The 24,700-nt window shown below is 38.8% G+C and overlaps 1 protein-coding gene across 1 annotated transcript in view; it reads right to left on the bottom strand.

Annotated features, from left to right (window-relative positions):
* Positions 1-24,700, bottom strand: part of LOC136257463 (multiple epidermal growth factor-like domains protein 11) — a 100,975-nt gene that overhangs the window by 60,646 nt on the left and 15,629 nt on the right. The window contains exon 2 of the mRNA XM_066050684.1: positions 14,516-14,638. Coding sequence (XP_065906756.1) covers positions 14,516-14,638 — 123 coding nt within the window. The remainder of the gene's footprint in view (positions 1-14,515; positions 14,639-24,700) is intronic.

The following is a 24,700-nucleotide window of genomic DNA, read 5'->3' as shown; positions in this document are numbered from 1 at the left end:
CACGAGGCCAGCTGAGCAGCCGCTAGTGAGTGTTACCCTTAAACCCCTCCCACCACTGGTCTTATGCACTGTATGTTGTGCTAATTTTATTTACTCACAATGTTTATTTGTGTAGCTGGTGCCAACGACTGGCATGGCCGATTATAGTCACATCTTGTGCAGTAACACCTTGCGTGTGCAGAATATATGCATACAAGGCCGACTAAACTCACTCGCCATAACTGCATATATATTGTGCGTATGTGTACCTAGCAGCAGCTCCCAAAGCACAACCAGACAACACATTTGAGGCACCAAATAAATGTCTTATTGCTCAAACTTTTCACCACTGTAGACAGAACTCCACATGTATCAGACCAGATGAGCCACAGGCTGACTATATAGGCACAACTGCCACCCAAGTGTAGCACTATTACCACTGTCCGGTTCGCAAGGGCTTGTCAGCTGCTTTCATTCAAAGCTAATGCTGGCACCTTGCTCCGAGCGTGGGGAGCGCACACTGCTAACCCCTAGCAACTGCTGTCCCCCCCTTACACTGGGAGCACCAACATGCTGTTGTTCTAATGGCAAATGTTGGCTCCAGTACGGCCAGATAGTTGCACCTACATTCTGACACACAATTATCAAGTGTAGACATGCAACTCCTTCTGCGCCAACTCCAGAAACAGAGCACCATTAGCTCTGGCTGCAACGCAGCATCTCCATTCCTGCTAGTAGGAATGTGACAGTATTGGGGTCTCACCTAGGATGACTGCCTTATATATCAAGACACACGGTAGTGTGTTGTGCGGCCCAAGAAGCCGGCGTGTCACCCGTGAGTATATTAACAGGAAGAAAGAAAACGCAATTTTCACACCTATGTAGCTATTGATCCCTTATCCGATTGGAACTAAATTTGCTAGAGAGGTGCCGGCCAGCAAGGGGAGTCTACACACCAAATTTGAAGAAAATCGCTCCTGTCATTTCCGAGATACGAGCGAACAAAATTTCGTTTTTATTTCTTGGTATTTTTTTCTTCTTCTACTTCTTCATTTCGCACACTTCGCAAAATCCGCCATAAAACACGAATGCGTGCTCGGAACGGGCTGAAATTTGGCACACTTAAAGGGCTCATTAAGGCGGATCTCTGTAACAACTTTGATAGGAATCCGATGAACATTCACGGAGTTATGACCGATTATTTGCGTAAAATAAGGTCGAAGGTCTGTCACGCCTACAGGGTAAACTCCTTTGAGGAATCAGTTGAACATTGCTATGTAGATGGAGCAACCATCGTAGGAGTGCCTTTTTGTGGTTTGAAAGAAATCGGGACAAAAACCACGGAGATATGACACAAAACCCGACCTGTGTCAAAATTACGCGATTGATTTTTATGAATAAAAAAAACTATTAGTTTTCGTGTCTATCAGACAAACCGCTTAGAGCAATGAGCTGAAAATCAGTATGTAGCTGGAATAATGACCATAGAAAGTCCTTGCAGTAGTACAGAAGAATCGGATTACAAACCACTGAGTTATGATTCGAAAGGCAACTACGTGTAGCAAATGCGAGATCGAGATACTCTAATAGAACAGTCACCCTAATAAAGCATTCAGCTGCATTTATAATTTACTCAATTATATTACATTGCAAGTTATTCTGTAAGGAATTCAGCTACAAACAAGTCACCCTGAAGTCAGATCAGCCAGAAGATGGTACCTAATAGAGAGTTCAGCTACAAAGAAATCATCATGTAGAGAGTTCAGCTCAAACAAATTGCCCTGTAGAGAGATCAGCTAGAAGAAGTTACCGTGTAGAGAGTTCAGTTACAAAGAAACAATCATGCAAAGAGTTCAGCTGCAAACAAATCACCCAGTAGAAAGTTTCGCTATGAACAGATCACATTGTAGAGAGTTCAGTTAGAAACAAGTCATCTTGTAGAAAGATCAGCTAGAAGAAGTCACCTTGTAGAGAGTTCAGCTACAAATAAACCACCATGTAAGAGAGTTCAGCTGCAAACAAATCACCTGTAGAGAGTTCAGCTAGGAACAAGTCACCCTGTACAGAGATCAGCTAGAAACAAGTCACCCTGTAGAGAATTCAGCTACAAACAAATCACCCTGTAGAAAGATCAGCTAGAAGAAGTTACCTTGTAGAGAGTTCAGCTACAAACAAATCACCCTGTAGAGAGTTCAGCTACAAACAAGTCACCCTGTAGAGAGATCAGCTAGAAAAAAGTCACCCTGTAGAGAGTTCAGCTAGAAGAAGTTACATTGTAGATAGTTCAGCTACAAAGAAACTACCATGTAGAGAGTTCAGCTGCAAACAAATCGCCCTGTAGAAAATTCAGCTACAAACAAATCACCCTGTAGAGAGTTCAGCTACAAACAAGTCATCCGGTAGAGAGATCAGCTAGAAGGATAACCTTGTAGAGAGATCAGCTACAAAGAAATCACCCTGCTTCATCTTTTCTTCTTCCTGTAGTAAAGAAAAAATGATAGGTTAAAAAAAGCCCTAAAGCAGGCCATAGGCCGGCTTTGGGGTATACAAATACAAAAAGAAGTGAAATCGGGATGGGGTAAAACCGGGACGGGGACAGGGAAAATAGGGGTAAAGCCGGGACGGGGATGGGGAAAATAAGGGTAAAACCGGGACAGGGACAGGGACGGGGATGGCTAACAGGAGTAAAACCGGGACGAGGACAGCCGAGGTATAGGGACCACTGTTAGAGTAAGCGATTTTCTCTGAAGGGATTGAATCTTGGATTGGATATAAGTTATGTATGGCTAAGCAAAAATATCAAGTAGCTTTGAGGTAATTTAATCTTTAAACTGTCACTTAAGGTTTGAGAGATTTTGACGTCCTTATAAGCTAGTGCATGGCTTAGCTAAGAAAAAATCAAATAGCTTTCTCGAGTAACCTTTGAACTACCATATAAGGTTAGAGAGATTTTGACATCCTCAGCTAGCTATATAAACCCAGACCTCACACTTAGACACTCTTCAATGGTTTTTCAAATGGATTGTGAAGTGGAAGATCAAATCATTTTGTGCCCAGATTGTAATTATTTTCTTTGTGCATACAAGATCCCCAGGAAGCCTGCACAGCATTAAAAATTACTTTCTAGCGATTTGAATGTAGCTCTGGACTATAACCAAGTTGTAGATCACTTGGAGAATTCTGACACAACGTATAAGGAGTACATCAACACATTGGATGCTAATTCTCCCATCCAACCTATAAAGGAGGGACAGTGTTCCTTTATGATCTAGGCCTTTAGATAAAGCACAGTGGGAAGTCAAGAAAAAGAAGCTAAGGCAAGTGGAATTATTTAGCTCAAGCCGCCGTGCAAGCTGAAAATTAGTTTACTCATATGCTAGGCAAGAGTTCATAATATAGTAGTGGGGGAGAGTGTCTAACTGAAATACTTCCATGGAACACACTGTGTTAAGTTACACCTGAGTCTGATCAAAGAATAAAGACCTTGAAAGGCAAAATATATCATTGCTGATTGAATTGCTGCTACTGCCTGTACAGCAAACAGTATAAGAAATCAGTTTTATGAATGCAAAGGTAAATCAAAAGTTTTGTCATGCCTGTTTACCAATAAAAGTCCATGGGTAATTCTGATCAGCATAGAATCAACCAGCCTCAAAGAAATCAATAACTTAATTGTCATTGTTACTCATCATTATTCTATCAAGATATTGTGGCATGGACGTCCCTATATTATGATGGTATGAAGTCAACAAAACAACAGTCATTTGTAAAATATTCCTCTAACATGACCACAAAGTTGAAAATTTCAACTGGTTCACATGCTAATCAGTTACCTTTTGTAGATAATAACTCTATGTTTTACATGCCACACATTGTTATGTCTATCATTTTTCTTAGCATTTGTTTTATTATACTGTAGGTACTGAGCTTCATTTTTAATTCATGATTTTAGTGTCTTAAATAGCTAATCCTATAATTATTTTCAGTGTTTATCATGTCATCATTTGTCTTATCAGTATAGCTAGCTAGTGGCAATCTTATACATAGGCGGATCTAGGAGGCGGCCAAGGAGGGGCAAGGAGTTACAGTGTTTATTCCACTAACAGGAATTCTAGTACACAAGTTATATTTAGTTGCATAACTTTATTCAGTATGACTGGATGAATGATAGACATACTGTTGTAAGACTGTAGTTAGAGAACATTTTTAAAAATTAGACCTCCTATAGGTTTGAATTTGGGAGCATTTTTGATAACATTTAGCTAACAACGTGTATGATTGCAATGCATATAAAGATTAGTTAGCCTATTTGAGATAAAACTGTTTGATGGTAAAGTGTACTAAATCTAAAATAAGGTACAGCTATAGTATTGTTATAATGACGTTAGAATTGTGACTGTTCTATTAGAGTAGTGACTGCTCTATTAGAGTATCTCGATCTTAGCACAAAAATCAAACTTATTTGTCTCACTTTCTTTACAATATACAGTATAACTGTAAAGTGTACTTATAACTGTTGTCTTCTATTTGTCCATTAGTTTTCTATACTATTGAACAGTATGAATGCATGATTCCAGTTTATGGTATCAATTATAGTGCTGTAGGTCCGAGGGGGGCCGGGGGGGCACAGCACCCCTTGCACCACCCTCAGATCCGCCTATGACCTTATGTATTACTAAGTATAGCTATATTATCCTGCATGAAAATACTTGTGGATATAAACAGAAAACTACCTCCACTGCATGGTGATAGAGAACGTTTGATTAGCATTAATTGGTGCTGCTAAGGGCAAGTCTTTATTCTTTGATCAGACTCAGGTGTAACTTAACACAGTGTGTTCCACAGAAGTATTCCAGTTAGACACTCTCCCCTACTACTATATTATGAACTCTTGCCTAGCATATGAGTAAACTAATTTTCAGCTTGCACGGCGGCTTGAGCTAAATAATTCCACTTGCCTTAGCTTCTTTTTCTTGACTTCCCACTGTGCTTTATCTAAAGGCCTAGATCATAAAGGAACACTGTCCCTCCTTTATAGGTTGGATGGGAGAATTAGCATCCAAAGTGTTGATGCACTAGCTTATAAGGACGTCAAAATCTCTCAAACCTTAAGTGACAGTTTAAAGATTAAATTACCTCAAAGCTACTTGATATTTTTGCTTAGCCATACATAACTTATATCCAATCCAAGATTCAATCCCTTCAGAGAAAATCGCTTACTCTAACAGTGGTCCCTATACCTCGGCTGTCCTCGTCCGGGTTTTACTCCTGTTAGCCGTCCCCGTCCCCGTCCTCGTCCCTGTCCCTGTCCCGGTTTTACCCTTATTTTCCCCGTCCCCGTCCCGGTTTTACACCTATTGTCCCCGTCCCCGTCCCTGTCCCCGTCCCGGTTTTACCCCATCCCGTGAAATCTAATCTAAAACAGCCAAGCTGTTAAAAAAGTGCGGCCCTCAGAGAGGCTATGGTGAAAAAAGATGTGAAATCCAAGGTGGCAGCCAAGAAATGGTTGTGATGGTAGGTTAACGGTAAAAATTTTAATAATGACAATTCAGGTGAATTTTGTGCCAATACCAAGCGGCGCCAAATTCACCTCAATTGTCGTTATTAAAATATTTACATAAAACACGAATGCGTACTCGGATAGTGCTGAAATGTGGCACACTTGAAGGGCTCATTAAGGCGGATCTCAGTACCAACTTTGGTAGGAATCCGATGAACATACACGGAGTTATGACCTATTATGTGCGTAAAATAAGGTCGAAGGTCTGTCACGCCTACAGGGTAAACCCCTTGGAGGAATGAGTTGAAGATTTATATGTAGATGGAGTAACCATCGTAGGAGTGCCTTTTTGTGGTTTGAAAGGAATTGAGATAAAGACCATGGAGATATGACACAAAACCCAACCTGTGTCAAAATTGCACAATCGATTTTTATGAATAAAAAACTATTAGTTTTCACGCCTACCAGGCAAACCGCTTAGAGCAATGAGCTGAAAATCGGTGTATAGCTGGAATAATCATCATAGAAAGTCCTTGCAGTAGTACAGAAGAATGGGATTACAAGCCACTGAGTCATGATTCGAAAGCCAACTACGTGTTGCAAATGGGAGATTGAGATACTCTAATAGAACAGTCAACCTAATAGAGCATTCGGCTACGTTTATAACTTACTCCATTAAAGAATTATATTACATTGCAAGTTATTCTATAGGGAATTCAGCTACAACCAGTTAATCTGATAGACAATTCAGCTACAGGCAAGTCACCCTGTAGAGAGTTCACCTAGAAACAAATCACCCTGTAGAGAGATCAGCTAGAAGAAGCCACATTGTAGAGAGTTCAGTTACAAAGAAACTATGCACCATGTAGAGAGTTCAGCTGCAAACAAATCACCCTGTAGAGAGATCAGCTAGAAGAAGTCACCTTGTAGAGAGTTCAGCTACACAGAAACCATCATGTAGAGAGTTCAGCTGAAAAAAATCACCCTGGAGAGAGTTCAGCTACGAAAAGATCACCCTGTAGAGAGTTCAGCTAGAAGAATTCACCCTATAGAGAGTTCAGCTGCAAATAAATCACCCTGTAGAGAATTCAGCTACAAACCGCCCTGTAGAAAGATCAGCTAGAAGAAGTTACCTTGTAGAGAGTTCAGTTACAAATAAACCATCATGTAGAGAGTTCAGCTGCAAAGGAGTCACCCTGTAGATCGTTTAAATCACCCTGCAGAGAGTTCAGCTGCAAACAGTTCACCCTGTAGAGAGATCAGCTAGAAAAAGTTACCTTGTAGAGAGTTCAGCTACAAAGAAACCATCATGTAGAGAGGTCAGCTGCAAACAAATCACTCTGTAGAGAGATCATCTACAAAAAGATCACACTGTAGAGAGTTCAGCTAGAAGAAGTTACCTTGTAGAGAGTTCAGCTACAAAGAAACCACCATGTAGAGAGTTCAGCTACAAACAAATCATCCTGTAGAGAAATCAGCTACAAACAAATTGCTGTGTAGAAAGATCAGCTAGAAGAAGTTACCTTGTAGAGAGTTCAGCTACAAAGAAACTATCACGTAGAGAGATCAGCTACAAACAATTCACCCTGTAGAGAGTTCAGCAAGAAGAAGTCACCTTGTAGAGAGTTCAGCTACAAAGAATCCATCATGTAGAGAGTTCAGCTGCAAACAAATCACCCTGTGAAGAGTTTCAGCTACGAAAAGATCACTCTGTAGAGAGTTCAGCTAGAAGAAGTCACCTTGTAGAGAGCTCAGCTACAAGAAATCACCAATGTAGAGGGTTCAGCTGCAACCAAATTACATTGTGGAGAATTCAGCTACAAACAAATCGCCCTGTAGAAAGATCAGCTAGAAGAAGTTACCTTTTAGAGAATTCAGATACAAACAAACCATCATGTAGAGAGTTCAGCTACAAACAAGTCACTCTGTATAGAGATTATTATTATTATTATTATTATTATTATTATTAGCACTTTACAGTGACCAGCACTGAAGGTTTGACAGCAACATGTCCTGCAGCCTTAGATCAGCTAGAAGAAGTTACCTTGTAGAGAGTTCAGCTACAAACAATTCACCCTGTACAGAGATCAGTTTGAAGAAGTTCTTTGTAGAGAGTTCAGCTACAAACAAATCACCCTGTAGAAAGATCAGCTAGAAGAAGTCACCTTGTAGAGAGTTCAGTTACAAAGAAACCACCATGTAGAGAGTTCAGCTACAAACAAATTACCCGTAGAGAGTTCAGCTACAAACAAATCACCCTGTATAGAGAGATCAGCTAGAAGAAGTTACCTTGTAGAGAGTTCAACTACAGACAATTCACCCTGTACAGAGATCAGATAGAAGAAATTACCTTGTGGAGAGTTCAGCTACAAAGAAACCATCATGTAGAGAGTTCAACTGCAAACAAATCACCTGTAGAGAGTTCAGCTACAAACAAATCACCCTGTACAGAGATCAGCTAAAGAAGTTACCTTGTAGAGAGCTCAGCTACAAACAATTCACCCTGTACAGAGATCAGCTAAAGAAGTTACCTTGTAGAGAATTCAGCTACAAAGAAACCACCATGTAGAGAGTTCAGCTACAAACTAGTGACCCTGTAGAGACATCAGCTAGAAGAAGTTACTTTGTAGAGAGTTCAGCTACAAAGGAACCATCATGTAGAGAATTCAACTACAAACAATTCACCCTGTACAGAGATCAGCTAAAGAAGTTACCTTGTAGAGAATTCAGCTACAAAGAAACCACCATGTAGAGAGTTCAGCTACAAACTAGTGACCCTGTAGAGACATCAGCTAGAAGAAGTTACTTTGTAGAGAGTTCAGCTACAAAGAAACCATCATGTAGAGAATTCAACTACAAACAATTCACCCTGTACAGAGATCAGCTAAAGAAGTTACCTTGTAGAGAATTCAGCTGCAAAGAAACCACCATGTAGAGAGTTCAGCTACAAACTAGTGACCCTGTAGAGACATCAGCTAGAAGAAGTTACCTTGTAGAGAGTTCAGCTGCAAAGAAAACCATCATGTAGAGAGTTCAGCTACAGTACAAACAAATCCTGTAGAAATATCAGCTAGAAGAAGCCACCTTGTAGAGAGTTCAGTTGCAAAGAAACCACCATGTAGAGAGTTCAGCTGACCCTGCAGAGACATCAACTATAAGAAGTTACTTTGTAGAGAGTTCAGCTACAAAGAAACCATAATGTAGAGAGCTCAACTACAAACAAGTGACACTGTAGAGACATCAGCTAGAAGAAATTACCTTGTAGATAGTTGAGCTGCGAAGAAACCATTATGTAGAGAGTTCAGCTACAAACAAATCACCCTGTAGAAATATCAGCTAGAAGAAGTCACTTTGTAGAGTGTTCAGTTATAAAGAAACCACCATGGAGAGTTCTGTAATAATTATGTATTTTATATATGTGACTGGATTTTGGAAAAACGATCCAAATCGCACATTAGAAGTTTCGAGATAAACGGTTTTAAAGAATTGAAGCCAGCATAACTCTCCAAGGATAGCAAGCACGCGTATGAAATTTACACAAAAGATGCATCAATCTGTTACTTTTCAAGCCACTTCCAGTACTTGTAGCTGCTTGTACAGTTTCCCGCCAAATAAGATAGAAAATCTGAGCAGTTGGACGAGCGAAGTAGTATCACGAGTGCTCACAAAGGGGTGGAGGCTGGGGGGTGGCGGGGAGGGCAAAAGATAGGCCTCAAAATGGAGACAGACCACGATTGGAGTCCAGACACGAGATTACAGGGCTGTGCTGGCTCCTTAGTGGCTGATATGTAGCAAAATCTACAGAGAACACGTCTGGCCAACATTATAAGGCTGTCCACCAGTAAACCACTGATTCTTGCCAAGCCAGGTCCTTCACAAGGCATGAAACCGCCATTTGGGCACTCCACACCACCCAGAAAAGACGTCTATTAAAACCAGCCTCGTGTAGTTTGAGTAGTGCTGAGGGTCAAAACTTGTAGTAAGATAGTGTAGCTATCCACTGGTGGTGTTAGTTTGATTTTGCCTGGTGTGCGATTTGGTTCGGTTCTGTAAAATCTGGTCACATATATATATATATATATATATAATTTGTACATTTACTGATAAAATATTTAAAGTACATCTGCTTCATCTTTTATTCTTTCAGTGGTAAATAAAAAAAAGATAGTTTAAAAATGTCCCAAAGCCGGCCATAGGCTGACTTTGGGATATACAAATACAAAAAGAAGTGAAATCTAATCAAAAACAGCTAAGCTGTAAAAAAAAGGTGCGGCCCCAAAAAGGCCATGGTGAAAAAAGATGTGAAATCCAAGGTGGCAGCCAAGAAATGGCTGTGATGGTAGATTAATGGTAAAAATTTTAATAACGACGATTCAGGTGAATTTGGTGCCGCTTGGTCAATTGGCACAAAATTCACCTGAATTGTCGTTATTAAAATTTTTACCATTAACCTACCATCACAGCCATTTCTTGGCCGCCACCTTGGATTTCACATCTTTTTTCACCATGGCCTTTTTGGGGCCGCACCTTTTTTTTACAGCTTAGCTGTTTTTGATTAGATATATTATAGGCTATGCCTAAGGCGGAGGCTTGAGTACAAGGAATTCAGAGGAATGAAAGCAATTCCCTGACTCCGAATTCCGCCTTACCCAAGTATCCATTGTCTTAAAACAAAAGAGCCCATACATGTTTGGCCACAAAAAATAGAGATGAATATTTATCCAGCAAAGGTAGTCGAGACCCCATACATTTACCAAATTACCCCCACAATCAATAGATCGTGGGAGGTGAAGAATGCTCATGGGAATGGTGGCTATTGATACATTCACTCCAAACAGGTGAGTGACCAACATTAACTCCTCTGATTTTTGATGTTCTGTTGAGGTTTCAACTCACAGAATTGAAATAACAGCCAATATTGAGAAAGCATTTCACCAGATCATAATTAATGTTGAAGACCGAAATATTTTAAGACTACGTAGGTTTAATGGAGTACAGGTAGCAGAACCAGAGATTGTACAGTACTGATTCTGTAGACTGGTGGTTGGTCTTATACTCAGTCTAGCTATCCTATAAAGAGTTGTCCAGCATCACCTTTCTCAAGAACAACAGTGATCCTGAGGTAATCAAACTGTAGGCTAACACCTTGTATGTTAATGACTTTCCAGGGTCCAAGTAAATTATGAAGAATGGAGGCTTTAACCTCTGTAAGTGGAAGACTAGTGATAGCACCCTACAACAGATGGTTGACAGAACAGAGGGTGAAGTGGTGGTTGAGAATGGCCTAGTCGGTCTACCAGAGGACACGCCACTTAAGAATCTGGGTTTTGGATGGAACACACACGCAGACTATATCTGCTTTGAATTTATTGAGTTGATCCAGTTTGTGGATTCATTACCTGGCCCGTTTAGGCTCATTAGTCCATTCACAATGTCAACCAAGGTTCTGTTTCAACAGCTGTGTACACATAAGGTTAACTGGGATGATTAGCTAGATGGAGATTCACTGGTACATTGGAGGCGACTTGCTAATGAGTTTTCTCTCTTACTGTAATTCAGAATCCGTGATGTTTGTTTGTGAAGGATCGAACATCTGTTTGCTATCAACTTCATGGCTTCAGTGATGCCTCAAAGGGAGCATATGCAGCTGTCATATATTTGAGGATTTAGCATTCTAACCTTCAGAAAATTCACAAGTAACAGAGGGTTGCCAGTAGCAGTTATTACCAATAATGCCAAGACATTCAAAATCAGCATTATCTGATGTTCAGAAGATTGTCAGATCTAAGTAGTTGCAGCAATACATGGTCAATCACCAAGTTTCCTAGAATTTTAGTTTAGAAAAGGCCCCTAGTGGGGAGGTTTTTGGGAGAGGTTGGTTGGCAGTGTGAAGAGGTGCCTTGAGAAGACTATAGGTGGATTGGATTTGAGTTTTGAGGAGTTGTGAACTGTACTACTGGAAGCGAAAGGAACAATCATCCATTAACATATCTTTATGATGAAGGAGAAGACGTATCTCAGCCCTTGATTCCAGCAGATTTAATTTATGGATGACAAATTATTACCACCCTTAATAGACATCATTTTGAAGTGACCAATAATTGACTAGACAAGCTCAGTATCAATTTAGAATTTTTGATGTTGGTGGAAGTTAGGTAGAGTAATTGAACTGTTGAAAGGGAGAGATAACCAAGCACATGGAGTCCGTGTACAAATTTTGAGCGACGAGAAGAAACCTATTGTTATGTGTCAACCAGACAATATAGGAACTTGTAAGAAATTTATTTTAATTTATGTATTTCATTTAAATATTGTTGTGATGTCATTGTAGAAAATATTATATACACATGATTAATAATCTTCCTAACCCCACTTGTTTGTTAAAACCAATAATCACTGTATGCTTATTAATAACACCTTGACTTGTACATTGATACAATATTAATATACATACCTGCATGTGAAGCTATTGCAATTTCAATATTTTATCATTATCACAACTTTCATTTTCACTTAGGCAAAAGCCTTTCATTATCCTTGGCTATGTTGTTTACCTGTGACATAGTTTAAGGTGCAAACTAGTACTATAGCTTTTTCAGAAGCATTTCTACAAGGTGTTGAATACTGACCACACCCACGTTATAGATAGAAAATAATTCACTCTACATAGATTCCATTGTTCATTACAATTAGGTCTATATGTATGTATGTATCTCTGTTATGATTTTGTGAATGCTAAGTGGGATTTTTATGTTTAACTATTTCAACTTTGATGAACTACCTCTAGGATAAAACACTGCATCCAAACTTATTGTAATTGTCAGGGTTACACCGATAATCAGATTGGTATCAAATTGGAGCCAATATTGGGCATTTTGGTATCAATCAATATTGGTTATTTAGGTATTCTGATACCGATTAATAGCTACTCGCATCAATCATCATCATCATAACTATCATCAAAAATGCTATGCTAGCAAAACTTGGGGTATAGGTCTAACAAGCTGGAAATAGTATTGAGCATTATCTAGCAGGAAAGGTGCAGGAATTGCATTGTTAACCTAGAGCAACTGCTACTTACTATGTTTGCATGAAAAAGATTGAAATACTTTAATAGAACAGTCACTGCACTACAAAATATTTAATAGACTAAGAGCAGTCACATATAGGTAACTTGAGAGGTGTATAAATTGTATGCTAATTATCAGTATCAGTATTGGTAAAAGTTTTCTGCTAGGTATCGGATCGGTAGATATTTTTCTGTATCAGTGGAACCCTAGCAATTGTCACATTAAGTGAGTAAACAGTAGCTCCCAAGTAACAGCTAAATGTTCTGAATTATTTACAGTGTACACTGTAGATAAGCTCAAGCTTAAGATTACTAATAGTGGTAGCTACAGAGTTACAGCAGGCTAAATTCTACTATTAACAAAAACTGAAAATGAAAATTTGTTGCAGTATTGTGATGATTGCTTTAAAAATCCATACACTTCATATTGTGACAGATATTATACCCATTATTATACACTATACCAGAGCTCATGCCTGCTACACTAGCATTATGTTTTATGCTTTTCCCACCTATTGTGCCAGGAATTATGCTGGAATAATCAACAAATGTGACTGGGCCTGCAAAAATAGGGCATGTGGGCACATAATTTTTGCCTACTTACTCAAACTTCCATCACTCATAACTTTTTATACCATTATGCTATTGCAATGCAATTTTCAGCTCTTGGTAAGCATTTAATTAGCTTTAAGGTGCAAGTTACAGAGGTGAATATTCTTTTCTAGTACTGAGATATGATCTGTAGTGTGATGGGGTGTAGTTTGTGTCCACATGCCCTGTTTTCGCAGGCCCGGTCACAAATGTGACTGGATTTTGGAAATATGTTCCAAATCGCACATTAGAAGCTTCGGGATGAACGGTTTTAAAGAATTCAAGCCAGCATAACTCGCCAAGGATAGCAAGCACACGTATGAAATTTACACAAGATACATCAATCTATTACCTTTCAAGCCACTTTCAGTACTCATAGCTTCTTGTAGAGTTTCCTGCCACATAAGATGGAGGGTGGAGGTTGAGGGTAACCCCAACTGATTATTCTCAAATTTTTACGTATTATGCTTTGAGCAGCTGCAGTGCTCAAAAATCTAGTCTAACATACTCAAAATTATACTTGAGAACTGACTGTTTTATTAGAGTATGACAGTGCTTCCTGACTGCCGTATTAGAATAAGTGACTGTTGTATTAGAGTATCTCAATCTGATTTTTGCAAATTGTGAATGAGCATCAAAGAAACAGCTAATTTAGTTATATTTACGTGTTTTTGAATATGAAATGCAGTAGTGTAAGTATTGTGTCACATTTTAGTTTCTTTCTGGCATAGTGCGCGTTGCACATTTTAATTAAATTTCAAAAATTGTCCCTATTATGCTGGCATTATGCTTGATACTTTTGGTTATTTATGTCTGTATAATCGGCCGGGGCCTAGTGGTGGGGTGGGCAAGAGATAGACTTCAAAATGGAGGCAGACCATGATTGGAGTCTAGACACGGGATTACAGGGCTGTGTTGGCTTCTTAGTGGATGATATGTAGCAAATCAATAGAAAAAATGTCTGGCCAACAGTATCAGGCCATACCACTGATTCTTGCCAAGCCAAACCCTTCATAAGACCAGAAACCGCCATTCGAGCTCTCCTCACCACCCAGAAAAGTCGTCTGTTAAAACCAGCATTGAGTAGTTTGAGTAGTACTGAGGGTCAAACTAGTAGTGCGTACAATAGCAAAGCTATCTACTGGTAGTGTTAGTTTGATTTTGACTGACGTGTGATTTGGATCAGCTTTATAAAATCTGGTCACAACTTATGACAAAAAATCAGTAATCTCTAAAACCTACAGTCTGCAAACTTCAAACTATATCAACACAACTTAACAGAACATTAAATGTAGTGAAACATCCAGATTCACAAGTTAAAAGCATACAGAGTGACTGACAGGCACCATGGAACATAATTTGATACAATAACATACGTTTCACCAGTGCATCTCTTTCTACTTAGCCAACCACCACAGCGGTATCTGTGATATGACTTATAATGAGTGGTACGTGTTCTTCTCTCTATTCCATGTCTAGTAGTCACCCGATAACATACCCTGGATAATAAAACACACATGTTTATATACAGTGTTACTTTGAAGGGAAAAGTCTGGCAAGTTTAAAAATTACTAGCTATATAATACTTGGAAAATTTTCTTGTCAAAAACTACTAATGCACATTATTTGTGACCCGGTCTGCGAAAAGGGCTCTTATAGCCTTTCCAATTATCCATGTTTGGCTAATCATTAATCTACTAAAGCTATCACCATGTAATTACACCCACAGCTACTGCCAGGTTAGGGTTGTTGAGTGACCAAATTGTAGGCCTGTACCATATTCACCAGTCACGTTATGGGTTACCATATATATGCAATTGGAAAGGCTATAAGAGCCCTTTTTGCAGACCGGGTCACATTTATCTGTATCAACATTTAGAAAAGTTTTTTAAATTTGCCACCACCAAATTTCATGTTACACTATATATATATAAGCACACCATACATATTACATTACATAAATTTCAAACACATCCATTTTTATAGGAATTTTACAACTTTTGTTAAAATAAAAGCTGCTTAAACAAGGGAAACCATTACCTGATCTGAAATGCTTCTACTTTAGCTTGTATGGGCAGTAAATTAGAGTAGGAGTACAGAGAAAAACTGTTCATCACGAGGAATTACAACGGCTCGTTCCAGAATGCCACTTCAACCCCTATTGCTGAAGAATAACAGCAAACATGACAGACCCTGATCAAAGTCAACACCTGCTGTAGTGAGTACTAAAAAGTCAGTGACAAGAAGTGGAAACAGTGGACAAATGAAGACATGGAGAATGCCATGAAGGACATGGTTGGTGGTATTATGACAGTGTTAAGGGCTGCTAAGAAGTGTGGAGTGCCCAAATCTACCCTAAATGACTGGATTTCTGGTAAAATGAACCATGGGGATAAACCAGGACCAAAACCATTGTTATCAGCTGCTGAGGAAAGTGAATTTACAAACATTTTGGTTGAAATGTCATAAGCTGTGTATGGTAAGTCTAGGAGGGAAGTGAGACAAATTGCTGGCAGAGTTGCCGTTGACAAAGGAAAGAGGGACAAAGCAATAGTATCAGATGGATGGTTTAAAAGGTTCATGCTACAGCAGCCCCAACTGTCCTATCGTAAGGGAGACCCCACTGCAAATGGCTGCATGAATTGCCTGACCAAAGAAGTTATTGTAGATTACTTTGCTTTATGAAAAATGTTTTTACTGAACATGATTTGTTTAACTCTCCTAATCAAATTAATGAAGTTGATGAAACAGGAATTCCTTTAGATGGACATGCCCCAAGGGTTATTGTTAAAAGAGGCCAAAAGAAGGTTAAATGCAGGACTAGTGGTAACAAAAGTCAGCTAACTGTAATTGCTTGTGTCAGTGCTAGTGGCCTAAGTAGTAATGGTTGGGTAGACTCTGAACTTTTCAGAGGCTAGCTATCAGATCATTTCCTTGCACATGTTCATCTGCTTCTTTTAATACTAGATGGCCATAGCTCTCATTACCAGCCCCAACTGATTGAATATGCTAAGAAGTTTAGTGTGATAATGTTCTGTTTACCTCCCCACACGACCCATGAGAGCCAGCCTTTGGACGCCAGTGTGTTTAAATCTCTTAAACAAAATTGGCAGCATGCTTGTCATAATTTTATTCAATCTAATCCCAGCATAACCATCACTAGGTACCAGTTCTCAGGGTTGTTGAATCAAGCATGGAGCAATACAATGAATCCCACTACAATTTGTTCAGGCTTTCAAAGATGTGGTGTTTACCCTTTCAATCCTGGTGCAATAGATTGCAGTGTCAACATTATTAACCCTGAGGCTAGTCTACAGCAGGTACCTGCACGTTCAGAGGCAGAGAGTCATAATGGCAGGGGGAGTCAACAACAGGCTATTACAGTATCACCTGAGAAGCTGGAACGTTTCCAGCGTAGGCTCAGAAAAGAATTTGATATTCCCGATGAAGAGTATATGAGATGGCTATAAAGCAGAACTATCCAGAGATTTTTGCAGAGCATTGTGGTGGTGAGGCAGTCTCAACGTTCTATTGTAGATGCTTTTTCCGATGTACTTGTAGCTTCACCAGTCACCATGGCTAACTCAGAACTGATGAAAACCAATGTAAAAAGTGATGAAATGGAAAATGGAGTGCAAGATGTCCGTGCTGCTACTGATGACTTGGGATGTCCAAGTAGTAGTGGCAGTGGTGATACAGTACAAGTTTGTACATTGACATAAAACCATCATAATGAACAGGGGGCCAGCTCCCAGAAATCCGATGGTGATGAGCAAAGTGCCACCAGCAGCAATGATACCACAGTTAGGCACCACTGATAAAAAGTTAGGTCACTGGAGGGTGAACACTGGAGGCAAAGCCTTTATGAGGTGTTTACCATGAGCCTGGGAACCTAAGCTAAAATCATTGACTAAGTTAAATGGGACACATACCTAGAAGGGGTTTGTAAAGATCCATCCATAGCCTGACTTTGATTCGCAGGCCACCCAGATACCGACCAAGTGCCACACTCAGTGGTCAAACCAGGGAGGCCAGCTAAGTAGGGGTAAGTTGTCGTATTTATCTGCTTTTCATTATAATCATTTTACCATCATGCAACCTATAGCTTCAAATTTTTGCATGGATGTCGGCTAGACCTTCATAAATATGCAGGAGTTTTTTCAGATTTTTGTGACATTGCAGCATGAGGCCATGGCCAGTCATTGGACAGTTGTCCAATAACTGCAACATGCAAGTATATGGAGTCCCAGCGATTGAGCCATTGTTTCCGATACATGGTTACTTCAACTTTGCATGTTTTCAGCTGTTACTGGTCAGGGGAAGCACCTTTTAACTCCAAACTTGGTACACAAGAAGACGAAGTCAAGTGAAATTCCTCTGCCAAAAATTGTGCTCCGGTGATGTTCAGATAAGAAAAGACATGTGGTGGGAATAAACATTCCGTTAATTGGTTACTTATGCTATGTACTGAAATATCCTAAAGGCACCTGTTGGGTTGAAGCAATGTTTATTAAACAATGAAAAACCAAGCCCATAGCCCTATATATCATGATACCTTGATTGAGTTACGCATTCTCTTCTGAGGGAGTGGGGCAGGTGGTGGCTACCTGGTAGCCCATGTTAATCCTAAGAAGCCAATAAATAACCAAACAGGTTTGCAGCTTCCCTGAATAAATTAGAGTGGTAATAAGAAGGGCAGCATAACTACGTACCTTTCTGAAAGGATTACTGCAACAATTTTGTGATATATTGTAATGCGTTTATAACCACGTAGAAGTACCTGTGGCAAGCCAAAAATCCATGCTTTTTTTCACTAGCAACGATTCATCTTGGCACTTGTATGTCTGCATCAATTAGCAGGCACCAAACATGATCAACTTTATTGTACATGATAGGCCCTATCAGAGCAAATAACTCTCAAAAACAGCATGCTAGGTGATCAAAATTTGACTGATGACAGGTACAAAATACATATCTTAACAGCCCTATGGATCATATTTTAGAGCTTTATCATGGATCAGAAATATGATTCCACAAATTGGAGATATTGCCTTTATACCATGTTCTAATGATAGATCGTTGATAACTAATCCATAGAGTTGGTAAGAATAATGATACTAGGCCCTAGGAAAAGTTTCAGAGCCCTAACTAGCGTGGTTGGCATGTTATTTCAGAAAAACAGTTCTGATTAAACTCCCTTCTATCACAGGATAGGATGGGAGCTGGTACCTAGATTTTATTTGATAACTACACTCACTATAAAGCTTGGTACTGTGAAGCAAACAACAATTTCCTTCCCATGCAAAAACACTTTAATTACATTCATGGGTTATCAGGTAGTCACCACCTTAAGTAACAGTCAATTGAGTCAGTCCACAGAAATTCCACTGTATATTTAAAAACATTACACTGAAGGCACTTTTGGGCTAACAGCATAACCTCAGTTTCCAAACCCCTTGAGACCAGGGGTGGTACATAAGTCTGAAAAGTCCTTATCTCTGAAACTGTGTATATAAAATAGCATAAAGAAAATTTTTTAAATATCAGTATTTTCAACTACCCTAATAGAACAGTCACTACTCTAATAGAGCAGTCATTTCCGTAGTTCGGTTAATCAAGAATCCAGATAAGTGGGGTCCAGATAACTGAGGTTCCACTGTACTGTCAAAGGCCGTGAACATAAGCGTGTCTCATTGTTAATATTTTTCATGGGAAACTGCAAACCTCCAATACGCCACATAAACTTAATTATTACAGTAGTTTCTCATGCCCACCTGCATCGCCTTTTTTCTTACCCCATCAAGGATTTTTTGCACTACTGGTGACTAAGGGAAGCCAATTAGCACCTTTTATAGTTGGCACCTTGCTACAGCAGTCTACGAAAATTGCATTTTGAGTCAGTTTAGCTAAATCAGCTATCTAGTTACAGAGGTAGTATAAAAATAATAAAAATCCGACCTCTTACACAGCTATTTTGAGTACAGGAGGATGAGAAACTAATAAGTAGGTTTATGTGGCCTTATCACTGCTACAACGTACCACTGTACTGCATGAATCTGCTTGAAAGACTAGACTATACAGTAACTTTGTTTCAGTAAGATATAACTACCTATGTATATTATTTATATAAGCATGCCTTGAACAGTTCTAATTTGTAGATGTCAATAAACTATCGAAGTTGAAAAGTGGTTAAGTGTGGGAGTCCCCTGAATCTTGTCACAAATACAGAAAAATAAGCACATGAAACATCAGTAAACAATAAGTAAAAACAAAAGATAATGCACATTCAAAATAATTATTTCAATTTTTAATACTTGCAGATTTAGGAAGCTGTTTATAAGCATCAAGTTAATGGTAGATTGTTACTTAATTATGGAATTACTGTCCTATCATGAGGGTTTGCACTCCCATTAGCAAAAATCTCACCAAAAACAATCTCATTTTTTCTTTCATAACAGCTTGACAGCATTGGTTAGATGCCTTCAGAGCAATTCTAAGCCCTTCAAACAAGTTTCTATGGAATTTTAAAATTTCCTACAGACTGACTGACTGAATGACTGACTGACTGACTGACTGACTGACTGACTGACTGACTGACTGACTGACTGACTGACTGACTGACTGACTGACTGACTGACTGACTGACTGACTGACTGACTGACTGACTGACTGACTGACTGATGAACTAGCCGACCAACCAACAACCTAACAAACTAGCTAATTGAACTAACCAAGTGATGCCTTCAGCCAAACGTTAATTGCATAATTTCGTCACTGTTCTTATAACATCACTTCCACCTGAGATGTACCCTTTTTCCAACCACATTAACTACAGTGCATGCATCATGGATTTACATCTGTCCTCCATTGTGTCCCATTTGTTTCTTTACTACTTCGATTCATCGTAACATGTAATTACTTCAGCTAGTAAAGCTGGCTGTCATGAGTAATTTCCGTACCAACTGCATTGATTGAACAGGCTATTTCATGCAGTTCTCATGATGTTCTTTGTTTGTAATGCTGTACAACAGGTAGAAAATACCTGGGACAAAACATACTGGCCAATTCTCAGTAATGAATAGTCAGATGTGCATTTAGTTGCAATTTCTGTACATACTGGAATGATTGCAGAGGTGCTTCTCAAACCGTTCTTCATTTTTGATGCTGTTTAATGGGTGGAGTGGGATGGCCATGGCAATTTAAAGCAATTTATAGTTGAGTAAGTCGCTCAATTGATTTCTATAATAATTATGTCTAGCCAGTACTATTCTTTATGTATGTATTGGTTCAAAAAGTTATCAAACAAGGGAGGTAAACTACACCAGTAACTATACTATAGTAGACATTTAATCTTTACTTCCATCATGAATAATCAACCATGATAACCACATAATGATAAACACAACAAACATGTTCCTCAATGATCTTGCTATACTTATCAATCACGGTAAAAACCTAAAAACCCTAAATTATTAGTCTGGCTACATTTATAATGATAACATGGTGAAACAAGCTATGGCTACCATGCCCATTGAAGCATCACCAAGAATTCATAATATATATACTGAGGAGAGTATCCTACCCTCATATACCCCTGTAGAAGGGCGTATCGTGAAGTTATGATGTAACACTTCTGATTTTCTTTGTATAATTAATGATGTCATTAGTTGAACATGGTATCGATTGAACACGTGCCTAACAATGTCGCTAGTAACCAAATTAACTCCAGCTCTAAGTATTTCTCACCAAACTACAATCATTCCTTCATGGATTAAGACCTTTTTGTAGGCGTTTCTTGCTAGGTCATTCACGAATACAGCTATCCTGAATGTTGCAAGTGTGAAATGGTGCTAACGATTCTTGCACTTTTACAGCTGCCTGTACGTCACAAACCACAACATCTTGTCGATATGTCATAACTTCACGATACGTCCTTCTACAGGGGTATATGAGAGTAGGATACTCTCCTCAGTATATATATATATATATATAATTATGAACTCTTGGTATCACGTAGGCTGGAGTCTCACTCAAGGCAGCCATCTTAATATAACAACAATGTACTATGGCATTGTACAGTAATAGAACAGTCGCATGTGCTTTTTTTATAATTTTATAGAACTTTGCATGGGCGAGATCAAAGGAAAAGGTGTACTTTGAATTTATAAAGTACACTTTAGGCTGGCAAATAGTGTTTTATTGCACCACAAAGAGTGCTTTATTGCACCACAAAGAGTGCTTTATTGCACCGCAAAGAGTGCTTTATTGCATGAATAAAGCACTCTTTGCGGTGCAATAAAGCATTCTTTGTGGGCAATGAATCACAGTTATCCACGTGCTCTAGTACAACTAATCACTCAAGCCGGTGAAGGCTGATAGCCCTCACCGCGCTGAGTGGTCAATCACCCCAGCCATCATGAGTGCTACTACAGGATTGCTTTATAGACATACCTAAATACTTTGATGATGGGTGGGAGAAGGTAACATTGCTGTTACGTTTATTAATGTAAACAGACAAGTCCTGGAGATATCACGGAAATACTTCACCATGTGTCACAATAGAATCAATTGTGGGTCTATATAGACCTAAACCTGCCAAAATTCATGATGAACATCTACCATGCCATTAAACTACATGTGTGGTGAACTACGAGTGAGTTACTTTGTTAAACTAGTTTGTGTGCCATGTGCATTTAGGTTGCTAATAATTCGTGCAACACGTGTTAATTGCGAGTCCTAGTGTATGGTGAAGCTACACAACTAGATAGTTCCATAAATCATTTAAAGCATTGCCTTGCTCGTACTGTATGAAAATAAAGCACTCAGCACTTGGCCTTGATGCAGCTAATAAAGGACTCGGCTTCACTTTGCGCTTTATTAGCATCTCAGCTGCGCGCCTCATACTATACTTTATTATTCATATAGCAGTCACGGCAACATATACATACAGTATAGGTACGTATATAAATCAAAATACTAAGCAAACTATATGTATATATATATATCTAATCAAAAACAGCCAAGCTGTAAAAAAAGGTGCGGCCCCCAAAAAGGCCATGGTGAAAAAAGATGTGAAATCCAAGGTGGCGGCCAAGAAATGGCTGTGATGGTAGGTTAATGGTTACATTTTAATAACGACAATTCGGGTGAATTTTGTGCCGCTTGGTCTTGGCACCAAATTCACCTGAATTGTTGTTATTAAAATGTAACCATTAACCTACCATCACAGCCATTTCTTGGCCGCCACCTTGGATTTCACATCTTTTTTCACCATGGCTTTTTTGGGGGCCGCACCTTTTTTTACAGCTTGGCTGTTTTTGATTAGATATCACTTCTTTTTGTATTTGTATACTGCAAAGCCGGCCTATGGCTGGCTTTGGGGATTTTTTAACCCATGTGTTTTTTTCTTTACTACAGGAAGAAAATAACTTAAAGAAGAATTTTAGTACTTCAATTATTTTTGATTTTATTAGTAATAGCATTGGTACCTGCCCTACGTGCAGGACCATCTCCACATTAAACATTGTAATGCCAGGAAGAGGGACAAAGCATTAAACACCAGCAGTGCTCACGTAGCTATCTAGAGCACATGGTGATGTCACATTTTTTAAAGAGTATGAGATTTCCTTATGTCATTAATGGTGCAAAACACTAAAGTTTATTGTTTGTGGTTTTGACAGGAATGTAGTTTAATTATTCAATGCATCTTTCCTACCAGTGACTTCAACGTGCTGTATAGAACAAACGAAACCTTTGCTGCTTTACATGACAACTATTGCAACAATAATTAATATATTCAGAACCAAGCATAAATATTAGTGTCCTATATTTGCTGTGTAGCATGCATGTCGATAGTACTTTAAAGTACATGATCCTTATGCAGTACATAATAATTTATAGTGAAATAATGAGCATGCAAGGCTAATTAGTTAAACTGCATGCAAGCTAAGGCAATTGTATACAGTATATACCCTACATTACATACAGGTTGTGTACACATGGTACAGTTTCAGTTTCTACATTATGATGTTTACCTTACCAATTGTCACAAAGAGAAATGAACTTAGGCATAATTTAAAGCCAACACAATTTGCAGTTATAGTTACTGCATGGCAAGCAAAGGTTCAGAACTTGTCCTATGCTATGTACTTTCAGTTCTGATGTTGTCATATACCTCTTGCCATACAAAAACCCAGTTTTGAAATACCTGCAGTGTAATTGGCCATTAAGGTAATGTATGAATCATTAGAGTGAAAGCATGTAAGCAGGATTATGATGAAACAGTTGTGCCAGGTCTGATGCAGTTCCTCGGTGTAAACTATAGATCTGCATGGTTCCAGTATTATCATTTTTCATATGCACAGTAGTATTTGTCCAATCATGCAAGCTGGCTATTTACTACAGCAGTAATGAGGTAAATCTGAACAAACAGTTTTGCATGTCAGTGCACACCTATGTGCTTAAAACAAAGATGTAGATATTCTGGATACTGGTGAAAGAAGCTTTTACCTACTCTAATACAACACACTGGACCAACACACAGATGGACAAATATGTTGGCAATTTGCCTGCCCTATCCCAAAAGTGCTATAAGAGTCCCTATGATGTGAGGCAGTTAAGTGCCAGTGTTGAAAAACTGAGTATAAGAGTTTGTAGATGAAGACTTGCATGGAACAGATAGAACAAAAAGGTCCCTAAAGTGAAAAAAAAAGTTATGTGAACCCTGGCTGGTTATAATAACTTGGGGTTAAGGGAGGTGCACATTGGTACCTGCCCTATGTGCAGGACCATCTCCACATTAAACATTTTAATGCCACGAAGAGGGACTAAGCATTAAACACCAGCACTGCTAATGTAGCTATGTAGGGTACATGGTGATGTCACATTTTTTAAAGAGCATGAGGTTTTCTTATGTCATTAATGATGCAAAACACTAAAGTTTATTGTTTGTTGTTTTGACAGGAATGTAGCTTAATTATTCAGTGCATCTTCCCTACCAGTGACTTCAACGTGCTGTATAGAACAAACGAAACCTTTGCTGCTTTACATGAGAACTAATGCAACAATAATTAATATATTGGGAACCAAGCATAAATATTAGTGTCCTATATTTGCTGTGTAGCATGTATGTCGATAGTGCTTTAAAGTACATGATCCTTATGCAGTACATAATAATTTATAGTGAAGCATGCATGCAAGGCTAGCTAATTAGTTAAACTGCATGCGAGCTAAGGCAATTGTATATAGTATACCCTACATTACATACAGGTTGTGTACACACGGTATAGTTTCAGTTTCTACATTTTGATGTTTACCTTACCGACTGTCACAAAGAGAAATGAACTTGAGCATAATTTACAGTCAACACAATTTGCAGTTATAGTTACTGCATGGCAAGCAAAAGTTCAGAACTTGTCCTATGCACTTTCAGTTCTGATGTTGCAGTGACACATATACCTCTTGCCATACAAAAACCCAGTTTTGAAACACCTGCAGTGTAATTGACCAATAAGGTAATGTATGAATCTTTAGAGTGAAAGCATGTAAGCAGGATAGTGAAA

Source organism: Dysidea avara, chromosome 6 (genome assembly GCF_963678975.1).
Source record: "Dysidea avara chromosome 6, odDysAvar1.4, whole genome shotgun sequence".
Lineage (NCBI taxonomy): Eukaryota > Metazoa > Porifera > Demospongiae > Dictyoceratida > Dysideidae > Dysidea > Dysidea avara.
The sequence above is the reverse complement of the archived record's forward strand: the minus strand, read 5'-3'. Positions and strand labels throughout refer to the sequence as shown.